The 22098-nt window shown below is 50.4% G+C and overlaps 2 protein-coding genes across 6 annotated transcripts in view; one reads left to right on the top strand and one right to left on the bottom strand.

Annotated features, from left to right (window-relative positions):
* Positions 1–22098, top strand: part of ECE2 (endothelin converting enzyme 2) — a 34942-nt gene that overhangs the window by 2703 nt on the left and 10141 nt on the right. Inside the window, exons 1-7 of one of the 5 annotated variants that reach the window (XM_012642133.1) lie at positions 17571–17728; positions 18012–18240; positions 18441–18576; positions 18799–19014; positions 19765–19889; positions 20006–20152; positions 20310–20375. In XM_012642133.1, coding sequence (XP_012497587.1) covers positions 18238–18240; positions 18441–18576; positions 18799–19014; positions 19765–19889; positions 20006–20152; positions 20310–20375 — 693 coding nt within the window. In that variant the 5' untranslated portion in view covers positions 17571–17728; positions 18012–18237. Of the gene's footprint in view, positions 1–5992; positions 6277–6861; positions 7329–17548; positions 17729–18011; positions 18241–18440; positions 18577–18798; positions 19015–19764; positions 19890–20005; positions 20153–20309; positions 20376–22098 lie in introns of those variants that run through there. The other 4 variants (XM_012642120.1, XM_012642114.1, XM_012642126.1 and 1 more) reach the window with 4 other exon arrangements.
* On the bottom strand, positions 7782–10012 carry CAMK2N2 (calcium/calmodulin-dependent protein kinase II inhibitor 2). The gene is made up of 2 exons (XM_012642151.1): positions 9677–10012; positions 7782–8792 (listed from the first exon to the last, which is right to left on the bottom strand). Exons 1-2 carry the CDS (start codon positions 9843–9845, stop codon positions 8722–8724), a joined length of 240 nt encoding a protein of 79 aa, XP_012497605.1. The 5' UTR covers positions 9846–10012; the 3' UTR covers positions 7782–8721.

Below are 22098 nucleotides of genomic sequence, written 5' to 3'. Positions count from 1 at the left end.
TACTGTCACGCAGCAAGTAAGTGGTGAAGTAAAGTTGCCTTCTGATGCGAGCTTCTATAATACTTTTGCTGTACCACACAGATGGGTGAGGAGAGGCATCTAGGCCAGGTGCGGTGGCTCACACCTGTAATCCTAGCACTCTGGGAGGCCACGGCAGAAGGATTGCTTGAGCTCGGGGGTTTAAGACCAGCCTGAGCAAGAGCAAGACCCCATCTCTACTAAAAATAGAGAAATTAGCCCAGTGTCGTGGTCTGAATCTGTAGTCCCAGCTACTTGGGAGGCTGAGGTAGGAGGATCGCTTGAGCCCAGGAGTTTGGGGTTGCAGTGAGCAATGATGATTCTGCTGCACTCTAGCCCTGGCAACAGGGTGAGACTCTGTATCAAAAAAAAAAAAAAGAGAGGCATCTAGAACTCTGTTGAAACTGGTAAGATAACATTCTGAATTACAGCCTAAAAGTCATACTGATATAGCTAAAGATGGACTGTCACTGCTGGAGGTGAGTGGGCCTCTAGAAAACTGGAGGTAGTTGAGCACAGTGGTTGAAGAGTTCTGGTTCTGGAGTGATACACACGTGGGTCCAAATTCTGGCCTTTCCACTGTGACCTTGGGAAAGTTTCTTACTTTCTTCAATTTTCCCATCTAGAAAATGGGAATGGTAATAATAGTATCTTTTATATGAATCTATTGCAAAAATAAACTGAAATAATTCTTATAAAATGCTTAGCATAGTGCCTGGTGTTCAGTGACTCTTAGCTATCATTATTATTGAAAATAGGGATCAGAGAGGCAGTTTATCCAGGACTGTTCAGAGAACAGAATGCCCTGCCTAAGGACTTGTGTTTCAGGTCCCTACAGTTAAAATATCCTCATGGCAGGTGAATGCATATGGATGGCTATTCCTGCTTTGCCATCATTATATTAGGTTATTAACTATGAAATGTCTAATTTCCTTAAGTACTAAGTTTGATGGTTGATATCTCTGACATTTCACTTTGACACGTCTTGTTTTGTTTTTATTTGAAGGTACATCCTCAGTCTTTCAAATGCATGTTTTGGCTTGTGATTATCTTCCAATTTTTTTTTTTTTTTTTGAGCAATTTTCTTGGAACCGTGGATAAGTCAAAAATTCGTGTTTTCTTTTTTTTTTTTTTTGAGACAGATTCTCACTTTGTTGCCCTGGCTAGAGTGAGTGCCATGGCGTCAGCCTAGCTCACAGCAACCTCAGACTCCTGGGCTCAAGGAATCCTACTGCCTCAGCCTCCCAAGTAGCTGGGACTATAGGCATACGCCACCATGCCCGGCTAATTTTTTCTATATATTTTTAGCTGTCCAATTAATTTCTTTCTATTTTGGTAGAGACGGGGTCTCGCTCTTGCTCAGGCTGGTCTCGAACTCCTGAGCTCAAACAATCCGCCCGCCTTGGCCTCCCAGAGTGCTAGGATTACAGGCGTGAGCCACCGCGCCCGGCCTTCGTGTTTTCTTTTTTGAGGGGGTTGTATGTTTTTATTTCTCTCAGGCAGATATAGGGAGTCTGTTTTTTAACACACATTGGGCATGTGGGGAAACCTCCCCCATCCTGCTGCCACTTTTGGGGTTTTATCCCTTTGCTATCCTCTTCCCCAGCCTGGTGGGTCACCCCTAGCCCCTGCCGTGGTCCCGTGGAGAGGACTGAGTGCAGTGGGGAGGCCCTTAGAGGAGGCCCACCCTTGCACGTGCCTGCAGAAGGAAGAGACCTGCGGGGCTGCTCACCCAAGGTCAGGGCTGTGGGTATCAAAGCCCACCTTGCTCTTCACATATGTGCCTTGACTTGGAATGCTGAGCTTGATCAGAGGCACTCTGCAATTGTTAGCTCTATAATATATTATGCTATGTTTTGAATGTTTGTGTCTCCCCAAAATTCATATGTTGAAATCCCCCCACCTAAAGTGGTGGTATCAGGAGGTGGGGCCTTTGGGAGATGATTAGGTCATGGGGGTGGAGTCTTCGAGAATGGGATTAATGCCAGTATCTTGATCTTGGGCTTCCAGCCTCCAAAACTATGACAAATAGATTTCCGCTGTTTATAAGCCACACAGTTTATGGTATTTTGTTATAAGACACCAAATGGACTAAGACATTAAAGCATGACTTTAAATTTTTATATAAAGAAGTTTTTGTCCAGAGACATCCATTACCACATGAGGAAAAGAGCAGACTTGGGACAGACCGAGGCCCCACGGCTGAATGCAGCAAGAGCATCGTTCTGAGCACGGCCTAGCAACCCACTGGAGACTAGAGGGAAGTGGCCTTCAGGGGTAGGGATGTGCCTTTCTTCCTTCTTCCACTTCATTCTGAATTTTCCTTATTGAACAGTTTTATAATCACCAGGGACCTCCTTGCCAGGTCACTGGCAGCAGGAGCCACCTGGCACTGGAGGACAGCTGTGCAGTCAAGCCAAGACAGGGATGTGGGCAGGAGAAAGGCAAAGGCCTGAACCCGGTGCGGGGGCGGGGGGATGAGGGGGCCTGAGCCACTCCTGGAGGCCCCAGTCTAGGACCAATGGGCAGCCCGCCAAAGGGCTGCAGCCCAAGGCCAGGTACCTCAGGAGGGAAATGAGTCCCCAGCAAAGGCCTGTCCAGTGTCTGAGAGGCAGGGGCCAGTGGCTGTCTGCTCACCAGAGGCCACTCTGGCCAGAGCTGTGGGGAGTGGCGCTTTCTTGCAGAGAACCTCATGATTGGTGTGATATTCACAACTAAACTAACTTTCCCTCAATGGGACAGAGCAACATCACCGTATCCACCCTGAGGTGCCTCCAGTACCATCCTGGAGCTTAGATGGGGTCCTCATTACATTCTGAAACCACACACCAGGCAGGGGTTCAAGGTAGGGCAGTTTCTTCAGCAGGAAAGTGCCACTAAAATTCATGTTAGTTTTGAATGTGAGTTCCGTCATGGAACCAGTGCAGCACAGACAGCTCAAAATGTCAATGAATTGTTTGGGAAGGATGTGGCTAACGAACACACAGTATGCTGATGGTTTGAGAAGTTCTGTTATGGTGATTTTAATATTGAAAATGAGCCATGTGGCTGACCTGAGACCAAGGTGGATAATGATGAGCTGAAAGCTATAGTGGAAGCGAATCCATCTCAACCTACGTGTGAATTAGCAGCAAGGTTTTATGTTACTATTCTAACAATATTGGACCATTTGAAACAAATTGGCAAGGTCTAGAAGCTGTATAGATGGGTTCTGCATGAATTAAACAATCATTGGAAGAGAAATCGTCTCAAAGCTTTCCTTTCTTTGTTGTCATGACCTAAAGGCGAACAATTTCTACACCATATTGTTATGTGTGATGAAAAATGGATTCTTTTTGACAATTGCAAGCGTTTGGCACAATGGTTGGATAAAGATGAAGTGCTGAAACACAGTCCAAAACCAAATATTCATCCAAAAAAGCTAATGATGTCTGTTTGGTGGTCTAGCAATGGTTTTATCTGCTTCATGAAACCTGGTCAATCGATTACAGCAGATGTCTGCTGCAACCAGTTGGACAAAATGATGAGGATGCTTGTGATTAAGCAGCCGAGATTGGTCAATAGAGAAAGGCCAGTCCTCTTGTAAGACAACACTCGACCACATGTGGCACAAACAATGCTGCCTAAACTATAGAGGCTAGACTCGGAAACTCTCTGTCATCCGCTGTAGTCACCAGACCTTGCGCTAGCTGATTCCCACTTCTTCCAGGCTTTGGACCACTTCTTACAAGGAAAAATATTCAGTTCTCCATGAGCTATGGAAAATGCCTTTTTGCGATTTCACCACCACTGGCTCTATAGGCCTCTTCGCTGCTGGCATAAACAAGCTACTGTTAGGGAGCAAAATTGTTTCAATAGTTTAGGCTCATACTTTGATTAATTGTACTGCTTGTTTGAGATATAAACTGCACTTTTGATTCAAAATCAGACATTTCATATTTAATGACATAATAGTTCTCCGACTCTCTATCCTTGCTTGACTCCATGCTCCATAGGAATCTTCTAATCATAATTTGGCTTCCAATTTAGATTTCTCATAAAGAGAAAAGGGACTGACTAGAGGATTCAACTCCAGTCTCTGTGATGGCTATTTTTCCTGTTAAAAGTGAGTGACCTGGCGTTCTGGGTAACATTTCAGTCTCTTGGTGTTGAGTTAGCATCCACATAGCTCCGGGGTCCCATGTAATGTGTTCTTGGATTTGGATCATTTCTTCAAGACTCTGCTTCCCTAAGGCCCCACCTCGGAAGGCAGTGACCTTCTGAACTAGACCTTAGTTGCTAGCCCCACATTACTGAGGCAACAGAATCAGAAATCACTGCTTTGTAAGAATAACCGACCCAGTGTTTGGGTCTCATTCTCCTTTCCTCTTTGGTAAAGTTCTCTTGGGTACCAAGGGGAACAAAGAAAGGAAATTTGGGGTTATCCACAGTTGGGCAGAGCTCTGCAGGCATATGAGGTCAGGTATGGGGTAATGAAGGGATTGTGAGTCAGAGAACCCAATGGGATTTCAGCCTGGAACTGAGTCAGGGTCTCCTGTTCAGCCACTTGTACCCCGCATCCCAGGTGCTGTATCTATCAGAGCTTTTGTGGCTGCAACTTGGGGAAGCATGTGTTGGGTCTTCCCAGGCGAGATAATACTCTCCCTGAGCCCCAGGGCTTGAAAAGGAACATGGGAAGGGGCAGCTGAGGACCAGCCAGCTGCCTCTGGGTGCCCTGTCCAGGTGCCAAGCCCTGCTAGATTAGGGCTATCCCAACTGCTGATCCTGTGATCCTCTTAGGAAGGCAAATGGGGATTACAGGCAACCTAATCCCAGGAGTTGGAGATCCCCGCGTGAGGGCATCAAGAGCTGTCACAGCCCTGTCCTCAGGCTGAGGCTGGCCACAGGAGGGCCTGGAAGAGGGCCACTGGATCTTCTGAGGAAGTCATACCTACTGGGCGGTAGAACCACGTCTATTCGTCTAACCTCCACCCCCTCTCTAACCTGACCCTGCCCTCTTTGGTACTGCATTCCAGGCACTTCTCACCAGAATGTTGGAAATTGTCAAAACTGTGTTTTTCAAAACTCTGCTTTGTTGTCGGCTGCCTGGAAACTCTTGGCTGACCCATCTGAGGTGGGATTGGGGCATTCCTATGTGTTCTCATAGCCTGGCCCTATTGAAACACTCATCATGTTATGTGACAACTGCTTGGTTACACATTTGTTCTTCCCACTGGAAAAACAAAGGACCATGAGCTCCTTGAGGGCAGGGACTTTATTCATCAGCAGAGCCCAATATGTAGTGTTCAAAACATACATTAAGAATTACAAGGGATCAGCTCCACTGTGTGTCCCCACCTAGTTTCCCCTTCACTGCCTTAGAAAACAAAGTAGGAGAATAACTCCTAACATGAAGCCTTCCCAGGGTTGATATCTTCCAAGGTTCTCTAAGAGGTTAGGGTTAGGGATTAGGATAATACTAATATTATCATAATAATAATATTTTCCTAATAATAATAATATGATGGTCCTAATGATGCTAATATTATCTCCATTCTGAGTTTGAGGAAACTGAGGCTCAAAGAGTTCAATGATTTTCCATGGCTGTGTGACTAGGGATATCAGAATCCAGATCTTTGAACTCCCAATTCAGAGGTCCTTCAGCTGCTCTCCAGCTATTTGAATTCTTAAATTTAGTGCATCACATCCTCTGTGTATACTAGGTATTGTTTTCTTCATTTTTATGAATAGGAAATACAAGTTCCTACTGTTTAAACAACTCACCCTAGTCTGTACAGCTAGGAATGATAGAGCCAGGGTTTGTGCCCAGGTCTGTGTGATGCCAGGGCTCATGCTCTTTTCTGCACTATGCCACCTCTTCTCAGTACTGCAGGGTTTGGACTGGGAGTAAATGGGCCAAGTGGATGGATAATCAAGGGGAGATGAGAACCAAAGCTAACCTAGCTCTTTTGCTATGCATCCCTTCCCACCCCAGGTTGTGGAAACAGTGCCCTGAGCTATGAGCTGTTCCTTGGAGGCTTCCCTGATGTGACCAGTGTGGACTACTCATCAGTAGTGGTGGCTGCCATGCAGGCTCGCTATGCTCATGTGCCCAAGCTGCGCTGGGAGACCATGGACGTGCGGGCATTGAACTTCCCCAGTGGCTCCTTTGATGTGGTGGTCGAGAAGGGCACACTGGATGCTCTGCTGGCTGGGGAACGGGATCCCTGGAATGTGTCCTCTGAAGGTGTCCACACTGTGGACCAGGTGTTGAGTGAGGTGAGGAAGCAACAAGAGAGAAGGTCAGATCAAGAGGTGGGGGTGAGGAGATTGGAAGAACTCAGAAGCCAGAAGAAAGCATGGTTTGGAGCAGGTAGTGGGTCACCTTAGGAGTGTGGTTCTCTGATGAAGGGGAGGGTTAAGCTGGGTCAACATTAGAGGGGGCTGGAGTGGCCAGGTGCACAAAGGCTGATGTTTGGCTACTGGGTTGCTATAGGGATGAGGTAGCAGCCAGGTTCCAGACAGGTGATGCAGACTGGGAAGGTGAACAGTTGATAGGAAAATAGTGCTCCCCACACCTGACATCACTCCCACGCTCCTCCTACCTGTCTACTTATCTTTTTTTTCTTTTCTTTATTTTTTTACCCACCACTATACTAATGAGGATATCTATCTAGAATATAGCTCTATCCCCATGGAATGGCTAGGGGCAGAGAAGATGGCTTACTCTTTGCCATGGAGAGCCTGAGCTACTGGATGTAGGGTAGTACCTGAGGTTTGACCGGGAGGGCCTCTGGAGCAGTACTGACCTCTCATAATCTGCAGATCGACTTCTCATCGATGGCTTCTCTGTCTGTCTTGCAGGTGAGCCGGGTGCTGATCCCTGGGGGCCGGTTCATCTCAATAACCTCTGCTGCACCCCACTTTCGGACCAGACACTATGCTCAAGCCCGTTATGGCTGGTCCCTGAGGCATGCAACCTACAGCAGTGGTTTCCACTTCCATCTCTACCTCATGCACAAGGGTGGAGAGCTCAGTGTGGCCCAGCTGGCCCTGGGGTCCCAGATCCTTTCATCCCCTAGACCTCCTACCTCACCCTGCTTCCTTCAGGACTCAGATCATGAGGATTTCCTTAGTGCCATTCTGCTGTGAGGCCAGAAGCATGGTCCTCCAGCTGTCACTGCCATTCTGCCCTGGGCTTCTCATGTAGTTGGAATTCCTGACTCAGGGCTTGAGGTTGGGTCCAAGGTGCTCACTTCCCAGGGACCTCATGCCTAAGATAGAAGGTGGGAGCAAACCCACATGAACCAATAAAACCCATCTAACTAGATTACAGGTTTCTGGCTTCCTTCTTGGGTTCCTCAGATCTCTTCTGGTTCCCTAACCTCTGCCACCACATTGAACCACCAGTGATTCATCCCCTGGGGGAAAGCTCAGCACAACCCCTCTGGACACCAGCCAGCCTCAGAGACTCCCTCCTTGAGGCCTGTTACTGATCCTTATCGAAAATGGATTTATCCACAGGAGGCTTCAGACTTTGAATCTAGATTGCTTTATGCCTTTGACCCCAGCTGCAGCCCCAACACTGGTGATCTGTCTTGCTTGGGTTGTACATGTACCCAAGGAGGCTACATTGTACTGATGTTCGCAGGCCAGGCTGGCCTGCCTGTCTTCACTTGGCAACCCTCCCCCACCAGCAGCATGCACCTAAGATTCCCAAGTACCTGCCCTCCTCGGATTTTGGCCTGGCTCCTGAGCAGACCTAAGCAGCCGCCACACACACACACAGGGAGGTCTGTGTTTATTCACACACTCCTGGTACAGTGAGGATGGAGGAACATTTACAAAGGGCACCCCTGGGTTGAGAACATCTCCAGGGCCACAGATGTCATCGAAAGGTGAAGAGCAGTCCCCATGTGGGTTCCCAGGGGCAAGATGCAGGGGTCCCAGGTAAAATCAGATCTGGGCCCTTGGAAGGTGATGATACCTTGGGGGGAAAGGGTCTGCCAAAGAACCTCCTGGGGTCAGGCCTGGGCAGACTGGCCATGTGGTTGGTAACCATATTGGGGGCTTGTCCCACCCCAGCCTCAACACCCATCCTATCTGCCAGGCGCAGAAGAGCGTGGCCGAGACTGAGGGGAGGGCAGAACCATGAGCAGAGCCAGTAAACAAAGAGTCGGATATAAAAATACAAATGTGCTGAGGAAGTCCCTTAGAAAGAGGCTGAGGCTGGGGTCACGCCAGACAGGGGTGGGGGTGAGGAACGGCCCGGAGGGCTGGGCTAAGGTGGGTGGAAAGCTCATGCAAATGCGCAGCCAAACATCCCTGGCGCGCGCGGTCCGACACCTGCGGCCGCCGGGTCCACAGACCAGACTGGCCGGAGGGGGGCGGGGCAGGGGAGCCGTGCGGGAGGGGGCGGGCCGGGGGCTGGAGGCCGCGGGTCTCTGTGTCCGTTCCGGTGTGCGGGTTGGGGCTGCGGCCCGAGGTTCTAAAGTGCATGAGCGCGGCGGCGGGCTCCCGGCAGGTCCGCGCAGCCGCTACCGCAGCCGCCGTGGTGCTGAAGCGGACAGCTCCGGAGTGCCTGGCGGCGGCGGCGGCGCGGCCCTGCAGCCCCCGCCCGCGGGCGCTTGGGCCGGGGCGGGGGTCGCCCGCAGCCGCATCGCCAGCCCGCGCTCCTGGCCGCTGCGAGGCTGGGCCCGGAGCCCGCCGCCCGAGCTGGCGCGTCTACACTCCGGACGGCGGCTTCTCCCCCATCCCCTTCAGCACGTCGTCTATCCGGTCATCCTCGATCACCACTGCGCAGGGAGAAAGCGCGTCAGCCGCGCGGCCTCGGGGGGCGTCGGCGACAATCGGCCCCGAGTCCTAGCGCCCCGCGCGGCTACTGCCAGTGGCCCAGCGACGCCCCTCGGAACCCTGTGCCACGGTGTCTTCCTCCATCTGAACTCTCCTGCCAAGCCTCTCTCCCACAGACCCCCTCCCCTCCCTAAGGCGGAACGCCCCTCTACCAAAGACTCCAGCTATTCCACACACTGCAAGCCCTCCCGCGGCCTGAATCTTCCCCTATCTGAGCTGATCAGAGACCTCTCGTTCATGGAATCCCCCTTCTTCAGCCCTCACTTCAACAGAACCCCCTCCTCAAATGGGGCTCAAACGGAATATCCAGCTAATCCAGCCCTCTCCCCAACCTAAACCTCTGGACGCTTGAAACCCTCTTCCAATCTTGGTACCAACAGAACCTCCCTCCCCATGCAAACAAGCAGGACAACAGAACCCCCAGCCTCCCTGTCCTCTCTCCAGTAGGACGCCCCTCTCGACCCGAAGGTTCTTGTTCTTCGTAGCATCCACCGACTCAGTATTTGATTCCTAAGAATCAGCCGTCACCCCCTGCTCCCACTTCAAGCATCCCCAAATGCCCCTACCGGCCCCTCCCCCTCGCCCGGGTGCCAGGGCTCTGCTTCCAGAGGTGGCGAACATCGAATCCGGGGCACTGTGTTCCCGGGAGAGGGGAAGAAGGGGACACAACACTGCAGCGGGGACCCCCCCAAGCCCGGGGCCGGAGAGCGGCTGGCTGCGCTGGTCTGCGGCAAGAGCTGCGGGCACTCGGCGGGGAACGGCAGCCGGGGGGCGCCCGGCGAAGGGTTTCTGGGTCAGGCGGCGACTCCGGGCCCGGGCCGCGTACCTCGCTTGGCTCGGCCGATCTGGCCCAGCTTAGGGGGTCGCTTGGCCTGGTTGCCCGCGAAGAAGGAGTTGGTGTCCTGCAGGCGGCAGCTGAAGGAGAGATCGGAGCCCTCGGGGTCTGCGCCGAAGCGGCCCATCTTGTCCTCGCTGTAGGGCAGGATCTCGGACATGGCGGGCGCGGGGCGGGCGCGGGACTGCAGCGGGGCGCGGGCGGCGGGCTAGCTGCCGGACCGGCCCTAGCTCAGCAGGGTAGCCGGCGGAAGGATGAAGTCATGCAGCATCCGGGGCTGCGGAGCCAAGCCGGGCCTCCTCCCCCGCGCCTCCGCCTCCCGGGCCGCTGGGCAGGCGGCGGCGGCGGCGGTGGCGGGAACCGGGCGGGGGCTGGGGGCGGGGGCGGGGGCGGCGGCGGCGGTGAAAGCTGAATGACGATGAGCGCCCGACTGCGGCAGAGCACCGCGGGCGGGGCGCGGGGGAGGCGGGGCTGGCACAGGCCACGGAAAAGAGGCGGGGCCGGGGGTCAGCAGCGCGGCCAGCTAGCCAAGGAGAGGAGGGAGCAGTAGTGGGAGGTTCCCTCACGGTGGCGGGGAATGGACGGCACATGGCCCCCGGGGAACTGTATTGGCCAACCGGGCGGGATGTGGCGGGGAGAGGCGGGGTTGGAGGTGGGGTGGGATCGAGCCTGGTACCTGCGGGAGTCCGACACCCTGGCTAGCAGAGGAGTGTAAGGGGCACTGGCCGCGGGGTTGTAGGGGAGGTGGACCGAAAGCTGGCGGGATGCGTCTGGGCGGGAAGGCGATAGCAGGGCAGGCAATGGAAAGCGGCGAGCGGCGTGGGAACCGCGGCAGGGGGAGGGTCAGGTACCAGGTGAAAAGTGGGGAAGACACGAACCGGCAGGACTCGGAAAAGAGCTCAGGCCAGTGGATGGTGCCCTCGCAGTTGGCGCGCTCCTGTATCCTAGTTGCCCGCGGGTCTTACGTAGTTCATCAGGGTCTGTGCGTCTCTGTCCTTCTTTATTTCTGTCTCTGCCTATCTGTATGCCAGTCTATCTCTATGTGTCTGTCTGTATCCTCTGTTTCTGTGCCCCCATATCTCTTTTGCTGTGTTACGGTCTTTGTCCACATCTGCGTCTTAAGTGTCTTTGCCTTTCCGTATCTATCTCCATGCTTGGTCCCTGTATCTGAGTGCCTGCCCTTGTATCTCCGTCTCCCGAATCTGTGTATTTCAGTCTCTCCTTAGTAACTGGTCGGATGCAGCGCGCGCCGGGGCGGACACCCTCACCCCTAGCCCGGCAGCTGGCACCGAAATCCCGACTCAAAGTGCCCGCGGCGCCCGGCGGTTCCCCGCCCCTGAAGGCCCGCGCTGCGCTTGTGGTGTAGGAGGAGGAATGAATGGCGGCGTCGCGGGGGGCGCTCTGGCTGCGGTTGACGCGGGGAAGCCCGGAGCACCTGAGGACGCGGCGCTCGCCGGTGTGCGTTCCGAGGGAGTGCGGGAGGGACGGAGGGCGTCTCCCCGCCCTTGTTGCTGGGGACCACGGGAGAGTTCTCGCCCCACGGATGGGAACACGCCGTCTTATCCCCCTTACCTCCGCCCCTCACCCCTACCCGCGCCCTGGCTGGCCGTCAGCTGCGGCGTCACCTGCTTGCTAACGCGCAGGAGCTCTGGCGCAATCGCTGGTCCGGGTGGGGGGAGGGAGTGTCTCACATTCGGCGACAGTGACGGCAGCGCTGATTAGGGTAATAATCACCGTGCACCTTCTCTGTACGTTCACATCCCAGGCGGAGGCGCTTCTTACCTTATTCTGGCCAAATCACGTAGCTAGTGAGGCTGCCCGGTGTTGGGTCTCCTTCCTCCGACACTTCCTCATAAAGTGTTAGTCCCAGGGACACAGAGGCTAATGCAAGGTGGCTGCCCTCAGGGCACCGGACAGGAAGGTGGTGCAAGAGGGTGCCTCAGTGACAGCCTCACTCAAGGACCCAGGCCTGGGGGACAATCCTGCCAAGGCCTCCTCTGCTCTGTCTCAGTCTCTTGGATGAGGGCTGCAGCTGGAGGTGGAGGCCCAGCTGGAGTGAGAGGAGCCCTGACACTGGAAGGACTGTAGAGAGGGGAGCTCAGGGTCACTAGGGGGGAGGCTAGAAGATTCCATCCCCACTAGGAGTTGTCTGGCAATGGGTTCCAGTCCTGACTCTGCCACTTTCTAAGCAACCTTGAACTGAAGGACCCATATTTAAGGCTTTTAAAAATTAATTCATTGCACTCGTAACATTTTAAGAAAATAAGAAAAATCACGTAAAACCTTTGATATATATACCCTTCCAGTCTTTTCCGCCACGTGTTTGTATAATTTGCGTACCTCTCTGAGCCCCATTTTCTAGACTGAAGCATAGAGATGATCAAACCTATTTATTAAGGGCAGATTTGTAGTTAAAATGAAATTGTCCTGAGTCTAAGCGGCTTTTCTCAGGAGGTAATAAGCTGCCCCTCATCTAAAGTGCTAAAAAAGGGGCCCAGGAGGGTTCTTGTCAAGGATGAGACCAGAGCACTGTGTGAAGAATTGAAATAATTCTCTTTTCTCCTTCCAGAATATGGAAGATTGGAGGAGTAACAATTTAACCTGGAATTAATTTGGTTAGCACCTTCTTAAATAATCTTATTCCTGTCTCTGCTGTGCATGTTGGATCATGGTTAAAGCAAAAGATTCAAGTGCGAAAGTACAGAGATTTTGCAATATGTAAGTTTCAGCTATGTTGTAAGAATGTGGGGGGATTTCTTTAAATTCTGATTCTCTACTTAAAATTTTGATGTTCTGCATCCTGCCCATGAGAGGGAAAATTCATTTTCACAGCTAAAATGAAACAAAGTTTGTATGGAATTGTGTGACAGTGCATTGAATTTCTCAATAGTATACTTGATTCATATATTCTAGACAGAATAATATGCCTTTTGACAATGGCACTTTTATTCAAATGGAAACTGTAGACCTGAGTAGTAAGTTGAATAGGGACCCACGACCCCAATTCATGTCCACCTGTAACCTCAGAATGTGTCCTTATTTGGAAATAGGGTTTTTGCAGACATAATTAGTTAAGTGAAGATGAAGTCATACTGGATTAGGGTGGGCCCTAAATCCAATCACTGATAGCTTTATACAAAGAGGATAGACACATACACATAAGGAAGAAGACCTCGTGAAAGAGGCAGAGATGGGTGAGATGGAGTTACAAGCCAAGGAACTGCTGGGAGGCAGTTGGGATTGCTGGGAGCCATGGGAAGGTGGAAGAGGCAGGGAAAGATTCTTCCCCAGAGCCTTCTGAGGGAGCATGGCCCTGCTGACACCTTGTTTTTGGACTTCTGGCCTCCAGAACTGTGAGAATAGGTTTCTGTTGTTTTAAGCTACCCAGTTTGTTACAGCAGCCTTGGGAAACAAATACAAGCTGTTAAAAATATTTTGAGTAATCTTTTTACTATCATCTCTTATGACCATGGTTGTGCTTCCTTAAACTCTCTCTGGGGGCCCTTTGCTCCTACCCCATCCACTTGAAGGAAGCCCATACCATGAGAGTGTTTCTAGGACTCATTTTATTTAAAAGAAGCTGGTAATTGGCTGGGCATAGTGGCTCACGCCTATAATCCTAGCACTCTGAGAGGCCGAGGCAGGAGAATCACATTAGCCCAGGAGTTTGAGGTTGCTGTGAGCTAGGCTGATGCCACCACAGCACTCTAGCCTGGGCAACAGAGCAAGATTCTGTCTCAAAAAAAAAAAAAAAAAAAAAGAGAGAAGAAAAGAAAAGAAAAAGAAAAAAGAAGCTGATAAATTACCAAAAAAAGAATGAGGAAGATCTGTGTGAACAGACATGGTAAGATCTCTAAGGCCTGCCAAAATATCACCAAATAACAAGTTTAGAGTACGATTTCATATATTTGGGAAAAGTACACATACACATATGTTTACACATCTATACACACACACACACATGTATATATATATATATGTATAGTGTGTTCAGGTATGTAAATACATATAAAAGATCTAAAAGGGTACATACCAAACTGCTAATAATAGTTATCTCTTTTCTAAAACAAATTCTTTTAGAGACAGAGTTTCACTATGTTTCCCAGTCTGGACTCACACTCCTGGGCTCAAGTTATCCTCTTGCCTCAGCCTCCCGAGTAGCCGGGATTACAGGCATGTTCCACCACGCCCAGCCCGATAATAGTTATCTCTGAGGATGGTATTGGGATCCCAGCAGAATGAATTTCATCTTTTATTCTATATATTAGCAATAAAAAGGCTTTAATAATTTTGAAGAGGTTTAAAACCAATGATATAGTCCACTTACCACACATCACACTCTAGCCCTAGAGTGACTGTGAAAGGACAGTAGGTTAAGAGCATGGAGTGTAGATTCAAATCAAGGCTCTGTTTTCTACCTGATGTGTGACTTTGGACAAGTTATTAAGATTTCCTAAGGTTCCTCATCTGTAAAACAGGGACAATGATATTGGTAGAATCTATCTTAATAGGTCATTGCAAGGATTAAATAAGTTAACATATGTAAAGTGCTGAGGTAAATGTTGGACTAAGACATATTAACTATTATTGTACAAAAAAAATAAAGAAAAAAATTGAAAGTAATGTCATCATTAGATATATTCATACTAACATTTTGTCGCATGTCCTTCCAATCTTTTTAAACCTGTGCTTTTATAGTTTTTTGCTTCACAAAAATGAGATTTTATAATCCTTTTCTCCCCCACTTAACTCTAGTTGGAGAACGTTTCCCTATAGCATTAACTCTCTTTTCTATCATTTGTAAATGTTGCTTAATATCCATTGTATGGATGTTTGATTTATTCAGCAAGTCCTCTACTCTTGGACATCAAATTCCCCAATTTTTTTTGTATTATAAATAGTAGTGTGATGAACAAATGTTGTAGAAAATAAGTGACAATATTTTATACCGCCTCCAATCAAGAAGTAGGATCTATTGCCCTATCCCTGAATCTGAGCTTGACCATGCGACTTGATTTGCCCTATGTGGACATTAGCAAATGTGCTGCAAGTAGAGACTTGAAAAGATGTTTATATATTGGAGTTTGTCCCCCTTTTTTGCTGAGAATCCCGAGACAACCATATGAAGAAGCCTGGGCTAGCCTACTGGAAGAGGAGAGACTACATAGAGACAGGGTTCAGGCAACCCAGCTGAAGCCTAGGTCATCCAGCTCCTGCTGAGCCGGCCCATCCTAAACCACCCAATAAACCCACAGAATATGAGAAATAATAAATGTTATTTTAATCCACTAAGTTTGAGATGGTTTGTTACACAGCAAAAACTAATTGATATAAACATCCTGTGGATAATGATTATTTCCCGGAAAAATTTCTCAGAAGTAAACTTTCTTGGTCAAAGAGCGTGCAGACTTTTATACATTTTTTTCTCCAGAAACAGGGTTTCTCTCTGTCACTCAGTCTGGAATTCAGTGGCATGATCATAGCCTTAAACTCCTGAGCTCAAGTGATCCTCCCTCCTTGGCCTCCCAATGTGCTGGGATTACAGACTCCCTGGGTTTGAATCCCAGCTCTGCCATTTACTAGCTGTGTGGCTGTTAGCCTTCCTATGCTTCAGCTTCCTCATCTGTAGAATGGGGTCATAAGTGTTCATACAACACCTAGAACAGTGGCTGGCACACAGTAAAGTGCTGCATAAGCTTGCTATTTCCAGTATGGTGTTGCAGCAGTCATGGGACTATTTCTAATGATCCTATTGCCAGGAGTCCTTATGTAGTAGCTTTGGTTATACAGTCTTGCACTGCATAACAACCTTTCAGTCAATGATGGACTGCATATATGATGGTGGTCCTATAGATTATAATACTTTATTTTTACTGTACCTTTTCTATGTTTAGATATGTTTAGATACACACTCACCATTGTGTTATAACTGCCTACAGTATTCTGTACAGTAATATGCTATATAGGTTTGTAGCCTAGGAGCAATAGGCTATACTAGATAGCCTAGGTGTGTAGTAGGCTATACCTTCTAGTTGTGTAACTACACTCTGTGAGGTTTACACAATGACAAAATCACCTTAAGACAGATTTCTCGGAAAGTATCCCCGTCATTAAACAGCACATGACTGTACCCACATGACCATGTCATAAGGGAATTTTCCATGTGACAGGACCAACCCCGCTGCCATTCTTGGGGGGAAAGGGGAAAGTGGTGACTGCTATGATGCCACATTGTGATCAGGGTGAACATGAACTACTCCAGAGACTTATTGCGAGTAGATTTCCCAAGGCCTTGCTGCTGCAGACTCCAGTATGGCTGGATGTGAAAGCTCCTTGCTCAGGGAATCCCTGACTAACCTAGAACCCATCTGCCTACTCTATCATCTGGGAAATAGAACAGGCTTCCTCCAGCCTTACAATTCTTATTTCTACCTATAGGGTTGGAATGATATTAATTACAGTAAAATAATAATAATAATAATAATAATAGATAACACATTGAGTGCCCATTATGTGTCAGGCACTGTCTTAAGCAATTTACAAATACTGTTTCATTTAATTCTTCTCACAACCACCTTTGAAATAGGTACTGTTTTTATTTCAATTTTACAATGAGGAAACTAAGTCCGAATCCAGAATCTTCCATCCTAACTGTGACACTGTACTGTCTCCTGCTTGAGAATATGCAATTTTGGGGTGAAAAAATGCCAAGGAAAGCAATCCAACACTTCTCAGCCTAATCCATTCATAATCCACCCTTTCGCAGCCACAAGAACATTCTGTGTTGGAACCACTTTGCAGCAAGATGTCTGAGAACTGAAGTGAGAGTCAAGAAATGGATTATGCATTTGTCACCATTTCAAGCCTTCTCAGGTCAAATTCTTATACTCTCTTGGTAGGAGTGGGGGGCGGGAAGAGGAAATGAGACAGTCTCTCCCCCCACCATTGTAAAAAACACTAGGCATTTTTCAGCGCAGCAGACTGCAACAACACCGGGCCTGATTAAGGAATGACAATATGGAAGACAGATGGCAGATGCATGGATGCCACACTATTGCCTTTCAGTTCAATATTGCTTGGTGGTTTTTTTTTTTTTTTTTTGCCTTGTAAATCTCCCAAATAAAATGGTTTGCTTTCCCCAAGTTAGAAGTGTTAGCACGTCTTTTCTTTAAATATCTGTGTATGGCTGTTTTTTTCCCTGCCAATTTGTCACCATCTGTAACCCTCTCTTTATGAGATGATCTGATGACAGCAATTATCTTGGAGAGTAAAAATGTGGTCTTGAAGCACCATGTAAGAGTGGAGGCAGTGTGGACTGTGCGTTGTGTGCGGAGGCTGCCCCTGCACTGTGTGTGTGTGTTGTGTGTGTAAGGAATGACAGTGTACTTTGTGTGCTGGCTCTGGATGCCTCGCGTATGTACACAGTGTGTGTGAGTATGCAATGTGTATACATTCTGTGAGCGTCTTGTGTGTGTGTGTGTGTGTGTGTGTGGACTGTGTGTTGGGCTGCGTGCCTGCCTGTGTACTTGGGGTCTGTCTATGTGCTGTCTGTGTAGATACCCTGTGAACACCCCGTATGTGAATGAACTGCCTGTGCTCTGTATATGGACTGTGCAGACTACTGGGGGAAGATGTTCCTCAGGAGGGCATATTTCTCTACAGCGTTTAAAGGCAATGGGGAAGGCCTGAAATTTGGGGAATTGGGCCTGGGTCAAAGGAAAGTAAACTACGGGTGGCTTGCAAGGGGGTGCTGAGATGGGTTGCTGGCCAGGAGCAGTGCAGGGGTCTCCAGACGTTGCTGGCGGGGAGCCCCGGCGGCTCCTCCCTCTCCCCCGCTCCCCCCATCCCGGGCGGCGCCGCGGGGGGAGGGGGACTCTGCAGGCGAGGGGCTGCGCAGCGGCTGTGATGGCGGGCGGTGGCGGTGCCGGGTAGGGGACCCGGGCAGTGGCGCGGGCGCGGGCTAGCGGCCAGGAGCCCTAAGGCGCCGCGTGGCCGGATTCCACCATGAACGTCGCGCTGCAGGAGCTGAGCAGCGGCGGCAACGTGAGTAGGGCCCCGGGGCTCCCGGGGTGAGGAGCCGGGTGGAGGGGTACCAGGCGGAGGGGTCGGCCGCGAGGGGCGGGCGGCATCCAGCTCCCGGACATGGGGCTGCGTATCCCGGTCCGGGCTCGGGGTAGGTGACAGAGGGACCCCAGGCGGAGAGCCGGGCAGGTGGGAGGGGAAGGCCCCTCACTGCAGGGCCTGAGGGGCAAGAGCACTGGGGTAGGGCAGTGGGCAAACAGCTCTCTCTGTCTGACCGCGGTGGGCGCCCCCGACTGTCTGGCAGATGGTGGAGTACAAACGGGCCACGCTTCCGGACGAAGACGCACCCGAGACCCCAGTAGAGGGCGGGGCCTCCCCGGACGTCGTGGAGGTGGGCAAAGGGGTTCCCCCCTTCTCACCAGGTCTCAGCCCTGGCATGACACCTAGCATACGCAGGAGCTCTGGGCTGTTCTGGAGGGTTACCTAGCCCCCACCACCTCCGCTCCATCTCTGGCCTCTGCGCTAGGACCATGGTGAGGCGATTCTAAGCCATGACGTTGCACAAAACAGGCTCAGGGCTCAACTCGGCCTGCCTCGTTGCCCCTGGGCCCAAAGTTAACCCCATTGGCGTCTTTGCTTCATGGCTCTGGAAACAGCCTGTGCTTTCACCCTCTGGTGATCTCGGATCCCTGCCCTGCAGCTCAGCTGCTTTCTGTCCCCCTGTGTTCCCCAGGTGGGATTCCAGAAGGGGACAAGACAACTCTTAGGCTCACACACGCAGCTGGAGCTGGCCTTGGCAGGTGTCTCTCTACTGTTGGCTGCACTGCTTCTGGGCTGCCTCATGGCCCTGGGGATCCAGTACCACAGAGGTAGGTGGGCCCACACTTGCCACCAGCCCTCATGGCTCTGGGGGCTCTGGAGGCTGAAGGGCCTCTAAGATTTCCTCTGGTTGGGGCTAGCCTTCCCCACAGAAAAACTCCTGGTTTTTCTTTCTCTTCCCAACCTTCCTGTTATCATGGCCCTTCCAAAGAGTTTGCCTCTCCCAGACTGACTGACAGTCTCCTATCCTCTGGCCATGCCCCCTGACACAGACCCATCCCAGAGCACCTGCCTCACAGAGGCCTGCATTCGAGTGGCTGGAAAAATCCTGGAGTCCCTGGACCGAGGGGTGAGCCCCTGTGAGGACTTTTACCAGTTCTCCTGTGGAGGGTGGATTCAGAGGAACCCCCTGCCTGATGGGCGTTCTCGCTGGAACACCTTCAATAGCCTCTGGGACCAGAACCAGGCCATACTGAAGCACCTGCTTGGTGAGTGGGGCTGTTATGGAGGCCTTGTGCCCAGCACAGGGCCTGCCATTTTGTAGGTACTCAATAAATGTCCATGAATGAAAAAGTGTTCTGTGAACACTCCTGAGGGAGGAGATGCAGAGAACAGGAAGCTCCTGAGAAGTAGAGATGGATTCGAGGGGAACAGATCTCTGAGAATAATGGAGGGCTGCCTCTTTGCACTGTTCGGAGCATGGTTGAGGTATGGTAGGCACCAGCGAACCTTGCAGGGCTCAGATTTCTTTGAGGGTCTCTGTGGACAGGAGAGAGGAAGCCATGATTTGCTGTTTCAGGCAGTCTTTCTGGGTCTACATTAGGAGGTCTGCTCATTGATAAGGCAGAGAGAGGCTGGGTGCTGTGGTTCATGCCTATAATCCTAGCACTTTGAGGGGCTGAGGTGGGAGACAGGAGTTTTAGAGCAGCCTGGGCAATATAGCGAGACCCCATCTCTACAAAAAATAATTTTTAAAAAATTAGCTGGGCACAGTGGTGCACATCTGTAGTCCTAGCTACTTGGGAGGCTGAGGCAAGAGGATAGCTTGAGCTCGGGAATTCAAGGCTGCAGTGATCTGTGATAATGCCACTGCACTCCAGCCTAGGCGACAGAGCAAGAGCTCGTCTCTAAAAAATAAATAAATAAATAAAGGCAGGGAGAGGATCTGAGCAACGTCCAGAGACTCCTCCTCAGCAATTAACCTAATTACCACCTGGCCCCTGTGTTCTGCCCCACAGAAAATACAACTTTCAACTCCAGCAGCGAAGCTGAGCAAAAGACTCAGCGCTTCTACCTATCCTGCCTACAGGTAGAGCGCATTGAGGAACTGGGCGCCCAGCCACTGCGAGACCTTATTGACAAGGTGGGATTGCAGGATGGGCTTCAAGCAGGGAAGCTGGAGGAGTCTTGGGAGAGGATGTGGCCCAAGAAAGCTTTCGGGGCCCTGTGCTATAGCTTTCACTTTTGGTCTCTACTCAGATTGGTGGTTGGAACATCACAGGGCCCTGGGACCAGGACAACTTCATGGAGGTGTTGAAGGCAGTAGCAGGGACCTACAGGGCCACCCCATTCTTCACTGTCTACATTAGTGCTGACTCTAAGAATTCCAACAGCAATGTTATCCAGGTGCTGGGCTGGGGAAGGGCGAGGAGGGACTTACGGATGTTTTTCTGAGCCCAGACGCCCGTACCCTGTGATAGGCAGTCTGGGCTGGCCTCCGACCTCTGCACAGGAGTCTGGGTCCCGGGGTGGGGTGGCTTACCTCCTTTCTTTGCCATTGCAGGTGGACCAGTCTGGGCTCTTTCTGCCCTCTCGAGACTACTACTTAAACAGAACCGGCAATGAGAAAGTAAGAAGCATCCTCAGAACCCCAATCCCTATCCCTTGCTGAATTGGGTTGATTCCTGTTGACTTTTCCCTTTGCCCAGGGTCAGAGCGGGGAAAGTGAGCCTATCCTGTCGCCTAGTGAGCCATCTGCCCTTCCTTCCTTCCTTCCTTCCTCTCTCTTATTCTTCCAGGAAAAGCTTATTTTATAGGTACCTACTATGTGCCAGATGCAGTGGGGGAATTCTGAATATAAGTTTCAGAGCCATTGTTCTGGTAAGCTTTTGGTTTTTGTGGGTTTATGGACCTAGAAGTATGAGAACAAGACTCAAAAGAGGGTCCCTGTCATTCAGGAGAGACTCAGGTAGCCAGAGAAGGTTTTCTGAAGAGACTGCATTTGAGCCAGGCCCTGCAGCATATGTAGGAGTGAATGAGGTCATGCTGGGTGGAGAGAAAAGTTTAAAAAAAAGTGTTGAAGAGGGAAAGGCTAGGTGTGTTTGGACCACAGGAAAGGGTTCAGTGTGGCAAAATATGGAGCTCAAAGCAGATGGGAGTCTGGAGCGTGGGCAGGGACTAGCTATGGAGGGAACACTGAATACCACACTACAGAGTTTATTCTGCAGCTCTCAGAGAACCATCGTGTACTCCAGAGCAGGGAGGGAGTGATCCAGTGCACAGTGCTCTGGGAAGCACTGTGGCTGGGATGTGAGAAGTAGATGTGAGAAAAAGGCTAGAGATGAGTTAACTATCTCTGTAGTACTCTAGGCTCTGACTTGTAAAGGCCCCAGTGGAGGCGTGACAGAGGGAATGTTAGGAGGGGTGGATGCAAGAGAGTTGTTGGATGGTAGAAGAGGGAAGAGGTGAAGATGGTTGAGGCTGTAAGCCTGAGTGACAGTGGAATGGAGGGGTCCTTAGGGAATCAGGGGTGTCTGTAGGAAGAATCAGCTTAGGGTACATTGGAGAAAAGCAGACAGTGTGATGTTACAGGAAAAAGAGAGACTTGGAGTCAGGCCTGGAGTCCAATCTTATCTCTGCTGCTTGGTGCAAATTGATTAGTCTCTTTTAGGCTGTTTTCTTACCTGTAAAAGGGGATCATAGCATCTACCACATATGGTGTCTAGGGTGGAGTGGGGGTGTAAGCTTATGCTCCTACATGTGGCAGACACTCAGGGTGTGGGAGGTGCTCATTTTAGACTGAATTTGAGGGACCTGAGTACCTTCTAGATGGAGAGGCCAGCAGACAGCTGTGAAAGTCGTGTGGAGTCCTAGAGAGAGGACAAGCCTGAAGGGAGCCAGAGGCATGAGGGGCATCTCCTTAGAAACCTAAGCAAAGGCTTAGGAGGGATGATAGAAAGGAGGAGAATAGAGAAAGGAAGGAAGGAAGGAGACTCTTGAATTTTAAAGACAGTAGGAGAAAGAATCAGCAAAGGAGATTGCTATGGAGTAGGACAACCAGGAGAGTCATTTGTCCTTCTGTCACTCATGTGCAAACATTTACTGAGTATTCCTCAGCCAGACCCTCCTCTAGGCACATGGTGAACAAGGCATTGCCACTGTTCTCTAAGTGGGAGAAAAGAAATGAAACGGCTTGTTACATGGCTGTCCTGTTTGCAATTGTCTGGATTGTTAGAAAGGAGAAGCATAGGGTTCCAAGAGTGAGTATAACTGGGAACCAGCCTGGTCCTAGGGTGAGGGTAGACTGCAGTGAAGGAAGAGTGTTCTGCAAAGGGAACAGCTTATGCAAAGGC

The sequence above is a fragment of the Propithecus coquereli genome, unplaced genomic scaffold, assembly GCF_000956105.1.
Source record: "Propithecus coquereli isolate 6110/MARCELLA unplaced genomic scaffold, Pcoq_1.0 Scaffold10, whole genome shotgun sequence".
In the NCBI taxonomy this organism is placed as follows: domain Eukaryota; kingdom Metazoa; phylum Chordata; class Mammalia; order Primates; family Indriidae; genus Propithecus; species Propithecus coquereli.
The sequence above is the reverse complement of the archived record's forward strand: the minus strand, read 5'-3'. Positions and strand labels throughout refer to the sequence as shown.